We start from the raw sequence: 18,623 nt of genomic DNA on the forward strand, positions 1-18,623 counted from the left end.
TTTTTATGTTACTACTAGGTAGTAAATTTTAAGACTGCAGTACTAGCTAAGCTTATATTTAAGGGCTCTTAGTTTAAAAGTGGGGATTTTGAAGAATAAATTATTCATCAACAAAGATAGCTGCATAGTTTATGTTTTGCTATTACATTTATTCCACAGTCAGTAGAACAAACACACATGGTTAAATTGATGTAATTTATTTATTTAAATATTTTATTTTATTTTTCAGAAAATAAAATTAAAATGTCAAGAGAAAATGCTGTGCAGCTGCTTCCCTACACGGAAAGGTAATAATTCCCATTCCATTCTTTATGAAAACATCATCTTTTCTGTTGACTGAAAAATAATTTCAGGGTATAATCTACAGTAATTTATAAAGTTAGTACATGTGAGTCACTGATTTGGATAAATCTGTTAAGCCTCTAAGATTTGTGTGAACAAAAAGTCATTAGAGTCACATGACACACTAGAAAGTATCACGTTTTAAATAAATTTGATGATGCAATAAGTTATTTTCCATTGGCTGTGGTCATGAGGTTGTGTGGGAAAATAACTGTTCTCTTGTCTTCTCTAGTCTTCTACACTATTAATCCAGTTTCTTTTAATAAAGAGTTGGATACCAAGATATGACCTCCTCTAACTAATTGAGCCCCTGTTGGGTCCCTCCAAGTCTTTTTAAACCAAAACTGGCAGGAGGAAAATATACACAAACAAGATACAATAATATTACTGCAAAATAGTAAACCAAATAATGCGTCACAGAGCAACATTCTAGGAGCTATTTAAAATGTATCAAACATAACCACTAAGGTAACAGAGGGCATAATATTATACCATCTTTTATATATATATATGACTATCTTATATTCCTCTGTATACCTAATTTCACATCTTTATTCATATTGATTCTATGTTGATATATAACTTTATGTCAGTATATGCTTTGTGTATAACCATATATTTCCCCTGCCTGTTATCTTTTACTGACACTAACTGCCTCTGCTTCCTAAACCCCCATTATGATTTTTACGACACCCCCTCCTCCCCCTGCATTCAGACCTCTGTAACACTTTCTGTCTTTTTAGCCATCCAATGTTTTAAGATATAATCTGTAAATTCCATCAAATTGGTCAGCATTGCTTCAGACTTGAAAAAGGAAGACACTCTTCCGAAAGCTTGTTCTTTTATAAATGTATAGTTAGTCCAATAAAAAAGTGTCATATTCTTGTTATTTTGATATCCCTACACTGCAGAAAATAAAATAAAAACAACAATAAAGAAGCCTTAAATCAGCATATTGGCAGACTGGTTTTGACCAGTAGGGGTGAGGGAGGGAAGAGAGATGTTTGGGAGGGATCAGGGGGTTGGTGCTGTCAGGTTCAACAGTAATCTCTACACTACAGCTAAAATTAACCTTACAAGCTACCTGATTAACCCATTCACTGCCAGGAATTTCAGAAGTGTGGTGCACAGCTGCAACTAGGCAGCATTCTACTTACCCATTTGTTCAATTTACTTCTTAAAACTGAACCTCTTAAAGCACCTACACCTATCACTTTACATTTAATAGTCACAGAAAAAATTATAAAAGATGTACATTTGAAAGTTGTTTAAAATTGCCAATTCTATCTGAATCATAAACTGTCCCTTTAATTATTTGTTTTGTTTTAAGCTTAGCTACATTTAGTAAATTGCATGTTTCATCAACAGCTTATAAAAAATTGCCTTTAATTTTCCGTGAGTGCTCTACAGGATAATTGTCAGTTCCCTAGATTTGCTAGGACTGCAAAGGGCTCCCCTGTTCCTATGTTATTCTCGGCAAACTTTCACTATAATCCTCACGTATCACTGCATTCGTTAGTGAATGGGATTTGTAAAATTACATAGGAAGTGGTGAGACTAAAGAGGTAATTTCAGGCTTTAATGAATGGGATGTTCAATAAAGACTATTACGAAATGGTTAATTTATCAAGCTACGGCGGACTGGCGCGTACATATGCTCCCCTGTCCGCTGCAGCTCGCCTCTGGTGGGCTGAATTCTGCTGCCGGAATTCAGCATTACACAAGAGCGCTATTTGCTCTCTTGTGCAATGCCGCCCCGCATGTGACTGGCTGTGTGCGGGCAGGAGCTTTCAATCTCCTAGAGGTGGAGAAGAGGATAGGTGCAGGTTCTCTTATGAGAACCTGCAGTCATTGGGGGGCGAAGGCAGACGAAGCCTTTGATAAATTGACCCCTAAAAGACAAGAACTCCCTCTTTATGTGTTGCTATATAATTTTCTTCTTGAAGGGGGATTATAGAGCACTATAAATTTATATTCTATAGTCCCTATTTTCAGTGCTCAGAGAAACAGGGTCTTTGCTAGCTCACTTCAGTCTTGTTTTGCATAGCAATATCAATGGATAGAACGTACATTGCCTGCTGACATATAGGGGTAGATTTATCAATTGCCGGGCGGACATGATTCGCTGTAGCGAATCATATCCGCCCAAAACATCGCTAAATTCCAACAGCATACGCTGTTGGCATTTACCATTGCACAACCATTTCTTATGAAATTCTTGTGCAATACTGCTGCCCCCTGCACATTCACAGGGGTGTCAATCATCCTGATCGGATCGGCTACTGCTTCTTAACTTAAGTTTCAGGCGGACCTAAAACCACTGCTTAATATATTTACCCCGTAGAATTTGACTATGTAAGGAACTTATTTTTAGTCTTTAGTAATCCAAGTAGTTTTAATTAAATGTGTTCATTTGTGATTGTGCATTTTTGAATGTTGTTACCATCCGAATACGGAAGAAGGTGGCTGTGCACTGCATTCAGTTATTTTCAGAGACGGATTCCTTCTTATAAAAATGTAACAAACTAAGATCTGGATTTGTACAGATTTTAGTGTGTTGCATTTCACAAGAAGGAATCCGGTTTTTAAAAGAGCCGAATACCACAAGAAGTTGCCTTCTTCCGCATTCGGATGGTGACGACATCCAAGGAAATTTAACAACAACAAAATTCCTATAACAGCTTGTCTGAGAGATATAAGTAGTTGTATGATACTTAAATCAAACGATCTAAATAAAATCTAAACAAGAGTAAAAGGAAATATCCACAAATGTATATCACTGAAAATATTGGAAAGAAGCATTTCAGAGAGGTAGATTCTCAAAAGCTCACAATTTAGGCTTAAAGGGAAACTGAACCAAAAAAAAATTCTTTCGTTATTCAGATAGAGCATGCAATTTTAAGAAATTTTCTAATTTACGCCTATTGTCAATTTTTCTTCGTTCTCTTGCTATCTTTATTTGAAAAAAAGGCATCTGTGCTGGACAGCACTTGTTTATTGGTGGGTGAATGTATCCACCAATCAGCAAGAACAACCCAGGTTGTTCACCAAAAATGGGCCGGCATCTAAACTTACATTCTTGCATTTCAAATAAAGATACCAAGAGAATGAAGAAAATTTGATAATAGGAGAAATGAGAAAGTTGCTTAAAATTGCATGCTCTATCTGAATAACAAAAAAAAATATGGGTTCAGTGTCCCTTTAAGTATATCTAAAACCATCTGCAATTAATACAGTTCGATGAGTCAGCTCAGTTTTTATAAAATTCCAGGATGCTGATCAATCATTCAGCTGCTGATTCATATTCCTGATAAGCAAGAAGAGTCATTTTGTTGGCCCAAATCTCATAGATGATAAATTATTGTACCTATATATTTATGAACCAAGACTGATAATTTTGATCTGATACTGCTGGGATAGAGGAGAAACAGATAATTTGTTCATAGCACAGTCAAGTTGGACTCCAAACGCAGACTCAACTCCTTTCTATTAAAACGCTTTCACCAGCACTCCAGATACAAATTATTAAACCATTTGCACAACATGAAATAATAATTTCATCATCATTACGGGAGGAATGGGAAATACTATATGCGGAACAAGGGAATTCACCAAATAATCGGGATGTTGAGAAGATACTTCTTGAAAATATATTATGAATAGCTTATAAAGAACAAATTGCTTGTTGGGAAGGCAGAGAAGGGTTTTTTTTAACCCTTATAAATCAGGATCCCATATTACAGTCTTATACAGGGATAATTATTTAACTTAAAGGGGCAGTCAACTCCAAAAATGTTATTGTTTAAAAAGATAGATAATCCCTTTATTATTCATTCCCCAGTTTTCATAACCAACATGGTTATATTAATATACTTTTAACCTCTGTTAAAAGTATCTGAGCATCTTTTAACAGCCCCCTGATCACATGGCTATTTATTTATTATCCCTTGACTTGCATTTTAGCCAATTAGTGCTGTGTCAGCCACAACTCCACGGGAGAGAGCACAATATTATCGATATGGCCTACATGAACTATCAGTCTCCTGTTGGGAAAACTAATAAAAAAAATATGTGAAGCTGTCTGTGATGGCTTAGAAACAGGCAGAAATGTAGAAGTTTAAATGTTTTAAAAAAAATAATAATATAACATTGTTGGTTGTACAAAGCTGTGGAATGGGTAGTAATAGCGTTATACATATTTTTAAACAATAACAATTTTGGTGTTGACTGTCCCTTTAATGTTCTTAGCTGGGTACACATTTTGTACTTAAGTAAATGTTGTTTTTGTTGTTGTGTTATTAGGTTTAGTTTAAAAGTAAAATAATAATAAGAGTCACACAATTTGATGTATCAAAGTTCTTCCTTTATTCCTCCTCAACATGTGATTTTGTACAAATCTTTTCACATCTTCTCGGAAGAACTTTATTTTACAGAGACTATTGAGTTGAAGACGGTTCATAAAACTCGAACATAGGAACAAGCTGTGAAACATTATGTAATTGTATTGATGATCTTTCTCTTCAATATTACATTTTGTTCAATTTAATTTATGAAAATCTCTGTTCTATATTTTTGCTCAAATTTGTGTCTCTAATGAAAAAAAATGATATGTACATAGCGCAGATACCCTGGGCACTAGGGGCTGTGGTAGTCGCATTTATAAATGCTAATCAGATACAACAAAATGTATTTCTTCTGTGTATCTGAGGATTTTATGTCAGCTATTAAAACACTAACTACATTTTGTAAGCATAGTATTGAGGTTATTCCCCACTTCCCTCTAGTCATGGGAGCCGCCATATTGAAATCTGTCTTTCACTACATTCAGTACAGATATGTTTGCACATGTGCAGTAACTCTTCCTCAGATACCTGCAGTGTGACCTAGGTTCCATAATGGCAGCTCCCATGATTTGAGAGAGGAGCATGAAATGTATTTAGTGTTTAGGCTTCGATTTTAAAAAATTCCACGCTGACACTCGCAGGGTCAGCCTTCATGGAATTCTATAAAAAAAAGGGCTTTTCCTGCGAGTAGCGAGATGTCTTCCATACAAATAATGTGAGCTCTCTGCTAGGTAAAAGTTTGCAATGGAGGGCAAAGTACAGAGGGGGAGACCGTTGAGTTTTAAAATGTGAATATTAAGCTTAATAAAATCAAATTGCTATGTTTTCAGGGCACTGTATCTTAAATCCGCTGTCATTTTTGTATGCATATGTTTTTCTTTCAGAATAATTATTGTTTTGAGTATTTTGGTGAAAACGCCAGTTTTTAACTTGTGAGAAAAAATAGTGAGAACTACAGAGCAAAAATGTTTATAGAATTACACTGGGATTTGAGAGAAAAAGTCCATGCCAATTCCCACGGAACACCCATTTTCAGCCCATTTTACGAAAAACAACAATTAGACTTTGTAATTTGTACTTTTAGTTGAAATAATTTTTATTATTTTCCAAGTAAACAACATCTTTAGTTACACAACAACATGGATAAACAAAAAGTAGCCTACAAAATATATTAGATCAGTTTTACATATAATCTTATCTCGTCGCTTGTCTGATTGAGCACTAAGTAGTACCCATCATTTGAGATCGGGAGGCCCAGAGAAGCTGAGAACTAGATCTCATCATGTTGTTGTCCTCAGTGGCCACATATCTCTATATCCTCTAACATAGATGGCCTCTAGGTAATCAACAATACTTAAGGAAAAGAAGAAACAAGATACTTCTAAACAAAACAACCTTAAATGTCTATACTACAAATTTGCTTGTCTTTAGTACTCAAGTAATTACTTGTAAAAGAAGGTGAAATCAATAGCTGAGAAAGGTCATTCCCTACCCAACCAGTAGTCCAATCCTGCCCCCCTCTAATCTATATGTCTAGGAAAGCACAGTTTCCCCGTCCGTTCTTCCCCTTCCCTGCTCCCTCATGATCCAATAAAACCATATATTGTGGAAATTATCACTAGTTCCCTGAATCAGAGAGACTTGTTCCGACATGGAATAGGTAGTTTTAATTTTCTCCATAATCTCAGCCCAAGATAGAACCCCCACTTTCCAATATTTTGCCACGCATATTCTGGTAGCTGTACATAGTGTTTTTATAAATGTGTTTACGGCTAAATTATATGTCGGATTGTGTTCGTTTAACAGGGCCTGTGCCCTTGAAAGATTTATTTTTTCAGATAATATTGTACTTAATAGGGTCGAAAGCTCAGACCATATCAGTCGCACCTTAGGGCAATCCCACCACATATGGATGTATGTACCCACTTCCTGGCAACCTCTACAGCAATTATTGGTAGATCCCAATGAAAAATTTGAGGTTTTAACCGGGGTCAGGTACCACCTAAAAGCGGTCTTAATACAGTTTTCTTTGAAGTCCGCACTAATCATACCCCTGCTGGAGTCTCTAGTTATGGATATCCAGTCATCTACCGATATTTCAGTACCTAGATCTTGTACCCATTTTTCAACCAGAGGGGTTCTTGAGTTATATCTCGCCTTTTGTATAGCTAAATACAAATGTGAAATCATTCTCTTATCCCTGATCTTGGTACTTATAAAGTGTTCCAGTATGGTTAACCCTCTTGAAAGGGGGAAATGTAAATAGCTATGTATCGCAGATGATACTTGTAAGTATAAAAACCAGTGAAGTTTGCGAGGGACTAATCTCTCCTGAGCTTGTGTATACGTTATGATTCTTCCATCCTCCAAAAGGTCCGCCACCCTGTATAGCCCCTTATTTTCCCATTTTCCTTAATTTGTACTTTTAAAGGGACAGTCTAGTCAAAATTAAACTTGCATGATTCAGATAGGGCATGCAATTTTAAACAACTTTCCAATTTACTGTTATCATCAAATGTTCTTTGTTCTCTTGGTATTCTTTGTTAAAGGTAAACATAGGTATGCTCTTATGCAAATTTTGAAGGCCGCCTCTTATCTCAGGGCATTTTGACATTTTTTTTATAGCTAGAGGGTGTTAGTTCATATGTGCCATATAGATAACATTGTGCTCACGCACGTGGAGTTACCTAGGAGTCAGCACTGATTGGTTAAAATGCATGTCTGTCAAAAGAACTAAAATAAGGGGGCAGTCTGCAGAGGCTTAGATACTAGGTAATCACAGAGTTAAAAAAGTATATTAATATAACAGTGTTGGTTATGCAAAACTGGGGAATGGGTAATAAAGGGATTATCTATCTTTTTAAATAATAAACATCCTGGAGTAGACTGTCCCTTTAAGCAGGAATTTCTTGCTACTTATACCGTTTATAGTTAATACAATGTATTCCTGTGTAATTTACCTACAAATTGTATTTTTTTTTTAAATAAAATATGATGTTTGGTGAACAATTTTGTTACAAATTTTGATGTACATTAAAGGGACAGTCAAGTCCAAAAAAAACTTTCATGATTCAAATAGGGCATGTAATTTTAAACAACTTTCCAATTTACTTTTATCACTAATTTTGCTTTGTTCTCTTGGTATTATTAGTTGAAAGCTAAACCTAGGAGGTTCATATGCTAATTTCTTAGACCTTTAAGACTGCCTCTAATCTGAATGCATTTTGACCACTAGAGGGCATTAGTTCATGTGTTTCATATAGATAACATTGAGCTCATGCACGTGAAGTGACCTAGGAGTGAGCATTGATTGGCTAAAATGCGAGTCTTACAAAAGAACTGAAATAAGGGGGTAGTCAGCAGAAGCTTAGATACAAGGTAATTACAGAGGTAAAACGTGTATTATTATAACTGTGTTGGTTACGCAAAACTGGGGAATGGGTAATAAAGGGTAATTGAATGGTTCAACTATTAGTTTTGTAAGATTTTTAAATTATGAATTGTAATGTATGCATCTCCTTCCCATACAAAAATGCAGTATACCAGATATCCCAACCTTCAAAAACTCATTTCAGGGAGGTGACTTCACCGGCTCCTGCCCCCCCGCCCCAAGCCACCAAACATGTATGAACAAGTGGTATATCGGTATCTTAAAGCTGGGATTGTAAAATGTATTACAGTCAGTTTTATAATGTCTACTCCTAAGCTGAACAAAACTAATGCTTCATTTCAAGCATATTAGGCTTTGTTTTCTCCATTAGTACAGCTAAGGAAATATCCAACAACATTACCATTTATAAAAACCAGGAAGAGGGTTGATTCAGGTCTGCTATGTCTCAATGAAGCTCAGCACCACAGTGTAACTTACTGTTGCCTTTAATATCCGGCTCTCTCTAGCACTGCTCTTCTGGGTGTAGTTCAGACGGTCATCTCCTCCTCCCTTTACCTTCCTGTGTGTGTCACTGCCCCCAGAGCCGTCTTTAACACAGGGCAAAAGGGGCAGCTGCACAGGACCCAGTCTTTGTTGTGGGGCCCAAGAGCCCTAAAAAAAATATATATTTTTTGGTTCATGCCAGACTGCTGATGTCAGTCCTAATACTGTCACAGTCAAAAGTTCTCTGCTTATATTTATTTGTGAGAAACTGTGCCAGACCGTGCCAGTGTCATGTGACATGCCAAGCTAGTGCCATGTGCTGTTTTAGGTGTGCTCTGTGCAGCACTGAATGCTAAGCCCTAACTCGGCATCCAGCCAATCCCACTGCATCAGAAAAGGTCCTGCTGGGGTTACCACTGTTACCAGGTAACTGCTCTGGTGGTGGGGATTGTTCAGGGTAGGGCTGACTGTAGGCGCATGCAGCAGAAAGCTGGAGCGGAAGGCACGTGAGGATTTGAACATCTGTGCAGCTGCAGACACTGCTCTCTTCAGTCTTGAGGCTGTGTGACTCATCTCACACTGTATCCATGCAGTCTTGGACAGACAGCATCCAGTCTCCTTGTCCCCTTAGCCCTGCTCTTTTTGATGTGGCCATCAGATCAACTAACTGAAGTTTGTTAGGGTAACAGTGCTTTGTAGAAAGGTGTCAGAGGGAAGAATAAGTGCACACACGCTCCTCCCCCATGCAGCATCATCTAGTGCAGGGGGAGAGGGAAGTGTCATGTGCTTCTGTGGCTGAGGTATAGTGTCATGCTGATACTTCACACATTAAGATAAGGTTTATTTTTATAGATTTTTTTTCTCTCTGTCTCAGATTTTACAGTTTCCCATAGTACTTCTGCTGTTCCAGTCAGTAAACTTATATTTGTCTGCACCCCCATGCTTCCTCCTCAGTCTTTACCTTGCTTTGCTCCTGTTGGCTGCCCTAAATCTCTTTAACCAGCCCTAAATCTATTTAACCAGCTAACCTCACACCAGAATCACATTGAAAAGCATCAGATTGATTGATTAGATGATCCATAGCTGATCTTGTTCTCCCCAAATGTCAGGATTCACCATTACAGGTCAGACACACCTCAGTATACTGCACAGTGCAAACATACTTTTGTATTTTTTATATTGGATTATATAGAGTGTGTACATACATTTGTGTGTGCTCTGTAGTGTGTGTTTATGTGTACATGTGTATGCTCTGGAAAGTGTGTGTTTGTGCATACATGTGTATGCTCTGGAGAGTGTGTGTTTGTGTGTACTTGTGTATGTGTATGCTCTGGAGAGTGTGTGTTTGTGTGTACATGTGTATGCTCTGGAGAGTGTGTGTTTGTGTGTACATGTATATGTGTATGCTCTGGAGAGTGTGTGTGTATATGGGTTAGGGGAGTTTGTTATGTTAGGCATTCCCTTGATAGTCATGAAAGTGGTAATTTTGCTGTACAGTGGCTGTCTAAACAATAAATATGTAGTGAATATCCCAAAACTGGTAAAATGCTTTTAGGGGGGCCCAAAATAAATTCTTACACTGGGGCCCTGTAGACATTAGGTCCGCCACTGATTTTTACTATGTGATGCCATGCATTGCATTAAATATTTATGTACTTAAAAAAAATATGTAAAATAAATTAAAAACCAAGATTTAATGAATGAACAAATTAATTAATTAATTAATTAATTAGTAAATATATAAAAATTAATCCACAGTGGAGGAATTTATATATTTATTTAGTTATTAGTACTGCTTAGGTCCAGTTTCACATATTGCAATTTATTTCATTTTTTTTTTTTTTTTAAATGATTAGCCCAACAGTGGATGATCCACTGCTGGGCTAATCATTTAAAAAAAATATAAAATAAATTGATTTAGTTGTTTTTTTGGGGATGTTGGGGTGGAAAGTGAAATTGCATGTGCGGGGGGGCCCAAGAAAATGTTTGCCCAGGGTCCAGTCAATATTAAAGACGGCACTGACTGCCCCACTCGCTCCCCCTCCCCTATTGCCACTCCCAAAGGAGGAGGGCTACACACGGATAGAAATGGCAAGTCTCTGGCTTATATGTGTAAATAGTTTCCTATCCCGACCTGCACAGCCCAGTTTCCGGGATATTGTGTTTAATTTGTGGGCATCAGGGAAACGCTATATCAAGACGGGAGACTCCGGAACCTCCAGGAGAGTTGGGATGTCTGAGTATTCGCCCTTTAGCAAGACATCCTGTTTTCAGGGTAAAAAGTGGCTTTATATCATTCCACCAGGGAAATAGAAGGGCTGGCGAGTATTCTTATAGAATCTCACCAGCCGAGGGATCTACTGGACAGTCTAAAGAGCATTTCAATTACTAAAAAAGGCTATAAAATGGCATAAAATGATTATATCAAACATATAACTCACAGAGGTCTTTATAACATCGGTCAAAAATATTTTCTGAGATTATTTTTTTTTCATAATAGTGTACATATCCTTAACTTAAATCCAAATATTTAAAATATGAAATAAAAAGACTAATTGTATGTTTCACTAAAATGTTATAAATAAGTAATAAAATCTCCTTGTCGAGTCTCATGTATACTTAAAGGGATGGTTAAATACCTTGAGATTTTAATATAAATGTTTAAATATGCATAAGAAAAAAAATGGAATTTACTTTTAGAATTTGTTTTGCTCCTTTTTCATGTAATTTAGATCTGAAAATTGTGGCTTTTCTAATTCTCACTGAAATGCACACTACATACTTCTCAAGGATAACCCTGCTACATATTTCCCTAACTGCCTTTAACAGATAGGAACTGTTAAACAATATGTTTTAAACTAATAATATGACTGTGACAAGCCTTGTTAGATGCAGACTCAAGCCCGGATTGGCTCATCCAATTAAGGAAAATGGATGTTTGGAGTTTGGCTATTGAAAAACAATTGCAGCAAAAAATATTTAGTTTTATAACTTTATAGACTTGGCTGACATCTTATTCTATATCAACACAACAGAAATGTCTTAAAAGGGCATTAAAATAATTTTTACTTAGTTTGTACCTGCATTATAGTTTTGCATTGCTGAAAAATTATTGTTCCTGACCTGTCCTTAAAGAGACATGGCGTTAAAATAAAATTTTCCTTCATCACAGACAACATACGATTGCCATAATTTTCTTGGTAACCTTTGTTTAAATGTAGCTTTACAATAGAGCATACTGAGGTAGGATTAGGAGCGTGCATGTGTCTTGCGCTATACATTTGGCCTATCTATCATACTCCGTACGGAGCTTGACGCCCCGTGTTTCTGGTGAGCCTGCAGGCTCGCCAGAAACACCAGCTATGAAGCAGCGGTCTAAAGACCGCTGCTCCATAACCCTGTCCGCCTGCTCTGATAAGGCGGAATGGAATCGCCGGAAATCAACCCGATCGAGTACGATCAGGTTGATTGACACCCCCTGCTTGGAGGCCGATTGGCTGCGAGTCTGCAGGGGGTGGCATTGCATCAGCAGCTCACAAGAGCTGCTGGTGCAATGCTGAATACGGAGAGTGTATTGCTCTCCGCATTCAGCGAGGTCTGTCAGACCTGATCCGCACTGTCGGATCAGGTCCGACAGACATATGATAAATAGGCCTCTATGTGTAACATTATTGCAAACATTGCTGTCATATAGTTTTCAAGACACATGTACACTCCTAAGTTTGCCTAAGTATGCACTCATGGAAAAGGGCTAACTTTCAACAAAGGATACCAAAAGAAAGAAGTAATCTTGATAATGGAAGTAAATGGGAAAGTGTATGCTCTGTCATTAAACATTAAGTTGTGCTTCCAAAGGGACACAAAACCCAAAAAAAATTCTTTCATGATTCAGAAAGAGCATACATTTAAGAAAATGTTTCCAGTTTACTTCTATAATCAAATTTGCTTCCTTCTCATTGTATTCTTTATTGAAGAGCATATCTAGGTAGGTAGTGTGCATGTGTGCAGAGCACTACATTACAAAATGCTGCTTCCATCTAGTGCTCTTGCAAATGTATTACACTGTTAAAAGTATTCTTGCAAAACTGCTGCCTTTTAATGTTCCAGACAAGTACACGCTCCTGAGACTACCTACCTGCTTTCCAACAAAGGATACCAAAGGAAACATTTTATAATAGTAAATTTGAATATTTTTAAAAAAAATGTATGATCGGCCTGAATCAGGAAAAAAGGGTTTTATGTCCTTTTAGTTCAGCTGCAAGAGTTATTCCTTTCATGTTATATAGTAACAAATCCTTAGGCACCAATTGTGCACAAAGAACGTTTCCTGTGTTAATAGCAGTTTTACTTGACCTTTTTCTATGCACAAGATATTAAATGTTTAATGTTTAATTGCTCCTTCAATTCCATTAGTTTAATATCCCTTTTTTATTTCCTTTCATTGTTGAACTCATTCTAAATCATTATGTCAGTTCTATTTTCTTTTAAACATCACTTTAAGTGCCTTTTTGTTCAGTGATTTACCTGTATAATTAGTGTCATTTTTCTATGCACTGTGCAGCTTCTGAAGTTAGTTCAGAGATATCATTTAAATCTCAAAATCTATCACCTAGTAACATTCTGGTTTCAGAAAGAGGTAATAATGAATTTTATAGTTCTGGAGCTGCTGATTGGTGGCTGCACATATAAGCCTCTTGTCTTTGGCTCACCCATGTGCATTGCTGTTTCTTCGACAAAGGATACCAAGACAATGAAGCAAATTAGGTAATAGAAGTAAATTGGAAAGTTGTAAAAAAAAAAATATTCCATATCTGAATCATGAAATAAATATTTTGATTTCATGTCCCACCACTTGTAATCTGACGCAAAATATTTGATCAAAGGTGCATAATAAAAAAAATTTATTTGTGCCATCTAAAATAGAATGTTTCTAAATCTATTAGTGATTGCTTTCTGAAAAATAGATGTTCCTGTGCTGAATAAAGCCAACATTTTCTGTGGGAGTTTTCCCTATGAAGTAATGAGCAGTAGAACGCCAGGACCCAGGTGCTTCAAGTTAGTTTAATATTTAAACAGCTTTTACTTAATATTTTCCATGACAAAAATGTGTTAACATGTTTTACTGCTTCTCTTTTATATATATGAAATATTTTGAGCACCATGTCCCTTTAAGCAAAAGCAAACATCTCTACAATAAACATGTAGCAGTTATTTTGTCTTATTTGCCGTGTGATTATTCCACTCTTCACAGGGATGCTGGAGTGCCTCTGTCATACTTAAATATGATGGAATTGCTTCATGGTAAAATTTAGCTAAGCCTGCAAAATTCTACCCAGTGATTAGTTAGACCAGAGCACATGCTCATTTACAACTGTTCCTAACTGGCCACAGCAGAGAGGAAAAGGAACATATATCCCGACAGGCTTCACAAGAGGTTTATCCCTGAACTGCTCTTAATTTGCACAACCTTGTAAATTATCACAGTGTTAAAATATTTTAATGTTTTTATTTGGTAATATAGGCTATGAGAGTAATGTCCCTTTAGTTTCACATTTTACATTCCATTATTTCTCAGTTATGTCACACTTGTGTATTTCCTTATAGAAAAAGTAGCAAGTAGGTGATAACTATAGATAGAACTCATAACCAGTGTAATGTTTTTTCCTGTGGGTAAACGCTCCTTTAGTTTCCCCTACCAATATAATACCAAACTGCAAATAAATCTCTGTTGCTGTTTTAATTTCCCATCATGGTGGTGACGCATTACTAAAGGGACACTGAAGCCATATTTCTTCTTTTTGATTCAGATAGAGCATGCAATTTTAAGCAGCTGTCTAGTTTACTCCTAGAATCAAATTTTCTTCATTCTCTTGGTATCTTTATTTGAAATGCAAGAATGTAAGTTTAGATGCCGGCCCATTTTTGGTGAACAACCTGGGTTGTTCTTGTAGATTGGTGGATAAATTCATCCACCAATGAACAAGTGCTTTCCAGGGTTCTGAACCAAACAAATAGCGTAGATGCCTTCTTTTTCAAATAAAGATAGCAAGAGAACAAACAAAAATTGATAATAGGAGTAAATTAGAAAGTTGCTTAAAATTGCATGCTGTATCTGAATCACTAAATAAAAAATTTGGCTTCAGTGTCCCTTAACTTAAAGCTGATTGCATTATGAGTAGAATTGAGGGGTTTGTCACTGGTTTACCCTGATCATCTTCTTCCAGTGCCTTGTTTTTTTCTGGCCGTTCTGAACTGTGTTATTTTTGTGCTGTGTCCAGGTTCTGTGGCATCATTTTTTGATGCGTTGCGTTTTCTTTTCATTTTTGTATTTTTATCCTTTGTTGAAGGATTATTTTTTTTCTGCACTATTTTGCACTATTTTTGAGCTTTCAGTCGCATCCCCTTTTTTCTCCTACACCATCACTAATGAGGGATCATCTATAACATAACTATATTGGGCTCTACCTAAGTATACACCTGGAAATTCTACATCATATTTTCACTGAACCTGGGATTACAAATTACACTCAACTGATAGGAACAATTTTTGACTTCTCACTACACCACGGCCAAGACCCCGCTGGGCGCTTAGTGCCCCATTTATGTACCAAGGTGGTGTAGCACTGCTTTAGTGGTACTTTCTTTAGTGGTACTTTTTCCATATATATATGTATATATAGCTTTTATTCACATATTATTATCAAGATTGTCTACTGTCACATCTTACCAGTCTTTTTGTATGTAGATTAACATGGCTACGTGATTTGCCCCCTGTGCTGCACTAGATGGTTTGCCGTGGCTACTGCATGAAAATGAGACTCCCATTGTAACCCTCAGAAGTGTGCTGTCGTGAGCAGTTGACTTTTTTAAGAGACAAACAGGGCTTTCTTGTGATACTCTATATGGGTAGATAAAATAAGAATAAATAGGAATTTAAAACTTAAAAATGGGGGGGGGGGCTTTTTTGCATTTTTCTTTATAATCATTAATGTAACCCTTTTATCGCCAAGGGTAGAAAATTAAACTTAGGGATTGTAAATTATTAAAATAAAATGTATTATATATATGTATATAAATATATATATTATATGTATATATATATATATATATATATATATATATATATATATAAATACTTTTTAATAAGCAAACAATGATCACATGACTATCTAACCTTTTTTGAGCATCACTGGACTGTCTCCCCACTGAGGCATCCAGTGATAGCCCAGGGACCATGATAACAGCATACCAGTATCAGTATCTAAGCTTCATTTTAATAATACAACCACTGTGATTGGCTGTCTTAGGCCTAGATTTAGAGTTCGGCGGTAGCCGTCAAAACCAGCGTTAGAGGCTCCTAACGCTGGTTTTGGCCGCCCGCTGGTATTTGGAGTCAGTGATTAAAGGGTCTAACGCTCACTTTACAGCCGCGACTTTTCCATACCGCAGATCCCCCTACGCCATTTGCGTAGCCTATCTTTTCAATGGGATCTTTCTAACGCCGGTATTTAGAGTCGTTTCTGCAGTGAGCGTTAGAGCTCTAACGACAAAACTCCAGCCGCCTGAAAAAAGCAGGAGTTAAGAGCTTTCTGGCTAACGCCGATTCATAAAGCTCTTAACTACTGTACCCTAAAGTACACTAACACCCATAAACTACCTATGTACCCCTAAACCGAGGTCCCCCCACATCGCCGCCACTCGATTAAAATTTTTAACCCCTAATCTGCCGACCGCCACCTACGTTATACTTATGTACCCCTAATCTGCTGCCCCTAACCCCGCCGACCCCTATATTATATTTATTAACCCCTAACTTGCCCCCCACAACGTCGCCGCAAGCTACTTAAAATAATTAACCCCTAATCTTCCGACCGCAAATCGCCGCCACCTACGTTATCCCTATGTACCCCTAATCTTCTGCCCCTAACATCGCCGACCCCTATGTTATATTTATTAACCCCTAATCTGCCCCCCACAACGTCGCCGACACCTACCTACACTTATTAACCCCTAATCTTCCGAGCGGACCTGAGCGCTACTATAATAAAGTTATTAACCCCTAATCCGCCTCACTAACCCTATCATAAATAGTATTAACCCCTAATCTGCCCTCCCTAACATCGCCGACACCTACCTTCAATTATTAACCCCTAATCTGCCGACCGGAGCTCACCGCTATTCTAATAAATGTATTAACCCCTAAAGCTAAGTCTAACCCTAACACTAACACCCCCCTAAGTTAAATATAATTTTTATCTAACGAAATAAATTAACTCTTATTAAATAAATGATTCCTATTTAAAGCTAAATACTTACCTGTAAAATAAATCCTAATATAGCTACAATATAAATTACATTTATATTATAGCTATTTTAGGATTAATATTTATTTTACAGGTAACTTTGTATTTATTTTAACCAGGTACAATAGCTATTAAATAGTTAAGAACTATTTAATAGTTACCTAGTTAAAATAATTACAAATTTACCTGTAAAATAAATCCTAACCTAAGATATAATTAAACCTAACACTACCCTATCAATAAAATAATTAAATAAACTACCTACAATTACCTACAATTAACCTAACACTACACTATCAATAAATTAATTAAACACAATTGCTACAAATAAATACAATTAAATAAACTATCTAAAGTACAAAAAATAAAAAAGAACTAAGTTACAGAAAATAAAAAAATATTTACAAACATAAGAAAAATATTACAACAATTTTAAACTAATTACACCTACTCTAAGCCCCCTAATAAAATAACAAAGACCCCCAAAATAAAAAATTCCCTACCCTATTCTAAATTTAAAAAGTTACAAGCTCTTTTACCTTACCAGCCCTGAACAGGGCCCTTTGCGGGGCATGCCCCAAGAAGTTCAGCTCTTTTGCCTGTAAAAGAAAACATACAATACCCCCCCCCCCAACATTACAACCCACCACCCACATACCCCTAATCTAACCCAAACCCCCCTTAAATAAACCTAACACTAAGCCCCTGATGATCTTCCTACCTTGTCTTCACCATGCCAGGTTCACCGATCCGTCCTGGCTCCAAGATCTTCATCCAACCCAAGCGGGGGCTAGACATCCACTGAAGAAGTCCAGAAGAGGGTCCAAAGTCTTCCTCCTATCCGGCAAGAAGAGGACATCCGGACCGGCAAACATCTTCTCCAAGCGGCATCTTCTATGTTCTTCCATCCGATGACGACCGGCTCCATCTTGAAGACCTCCAGCGCGGATCCATCCTCTTCTTCCGACGACTAGACGACGAATGACGGTTCCTTTAAGGGACGTCATCCAAGATGGCGTCCCTCGAATTCCGATTGGCTGATAGGATTCTATCAGCCAATCGGAATTAAGGTAGGAATTTTCTGATTGGCTGATGGAATCAGCCAATCAGAATCAAGTTCAATCCGATTGGCTGATCCAATCAGCCAATCAGATTGAGCTCGCATTGTATTGGCTGTTCCGATCAGCCAATAGAATGCGAGCTCAATCTGATTGGCTGATTGGATCAGCCAATCGGATTGAACTTGATTCTGATTGGCTGATTCCATCAGCCAATCAGAAAATTCCTACCTTAATTCCGATTGGCTGATAGAATCCTATCAGCCAATCGGAATTCGAGGGACGCCATCTTGGATGACGTCCCTTAAAGGAACCGTCATTCGTCGTCTAGTCGTCGGAAGAAGAGGATGGATCCGCGCTGGAGGTCTTCAAGATGGAGCCGGTCGTCATCGGATGGAAGAACATAGAAGATGCCGCTTGGAGAAGATGTTTGCCGGTCCGGATGTCCTCTTCTTGCCGGATAGGAGGAAGACTTTGGACCCTCTTCTGGACTTCTTCAGTGGATGTCTAGCCCCCGCTTGGGTTGGATGAAGATCTTGGAGCCAGGACGGATCGGTGAACCTGGCATGGTGAAGACAAGGTAGGAAGATCATCAGGGGCTTAGTGTTAGGTTTATTTAAGGGGGGTTTGGGTTAGATTAGGGGTATGTGGGTGGTGGGTTGTAATGTTGGGGGGGGGGGTATTGTATGTTTTCTTTTACAGG

General features: G+C 37.4%; 1 protein-coding gene across 1 annotated transcript in view; it reads left to right on the forward strand.

The window, feature by feature from the left end:
- The first annotated feature begins 233 nt into the window (after positions 1 to 233).
- Positions 234 to 18,623, forward strand: part of FAM81B (family with sequence similarity 81 member B) — a 168,366-nt gene continuing 149,976 nt past the window's right edge. Inside the window, exon 1 of the mRNA XM_053700473.1 lies at positions 234 to 287. Coding sequence (XP_053556448.1) covers positions 244 to 287 — 44 coding nt within the window. The 5' untranslated portion in view covers positions 234 to 243. The remainder of the gene's footprint in view (positions 288 to 18,623) is intronic.

This window comes from Bombina bombina, chromosome 2 (genome assembly GCF_027579735.1).
Source record: "Bombina bombina isolate aBomBom1 chromosome 2, aBomBom1.pri, whole genome shotgun sequence".
Classification (NCBI taxonomy): domain Eukaryota; kingdom Metazoa; phylum Chordata; class Amphibia; order Anura; family Bombinatoridae; genus Bombina; species Bombina bombina.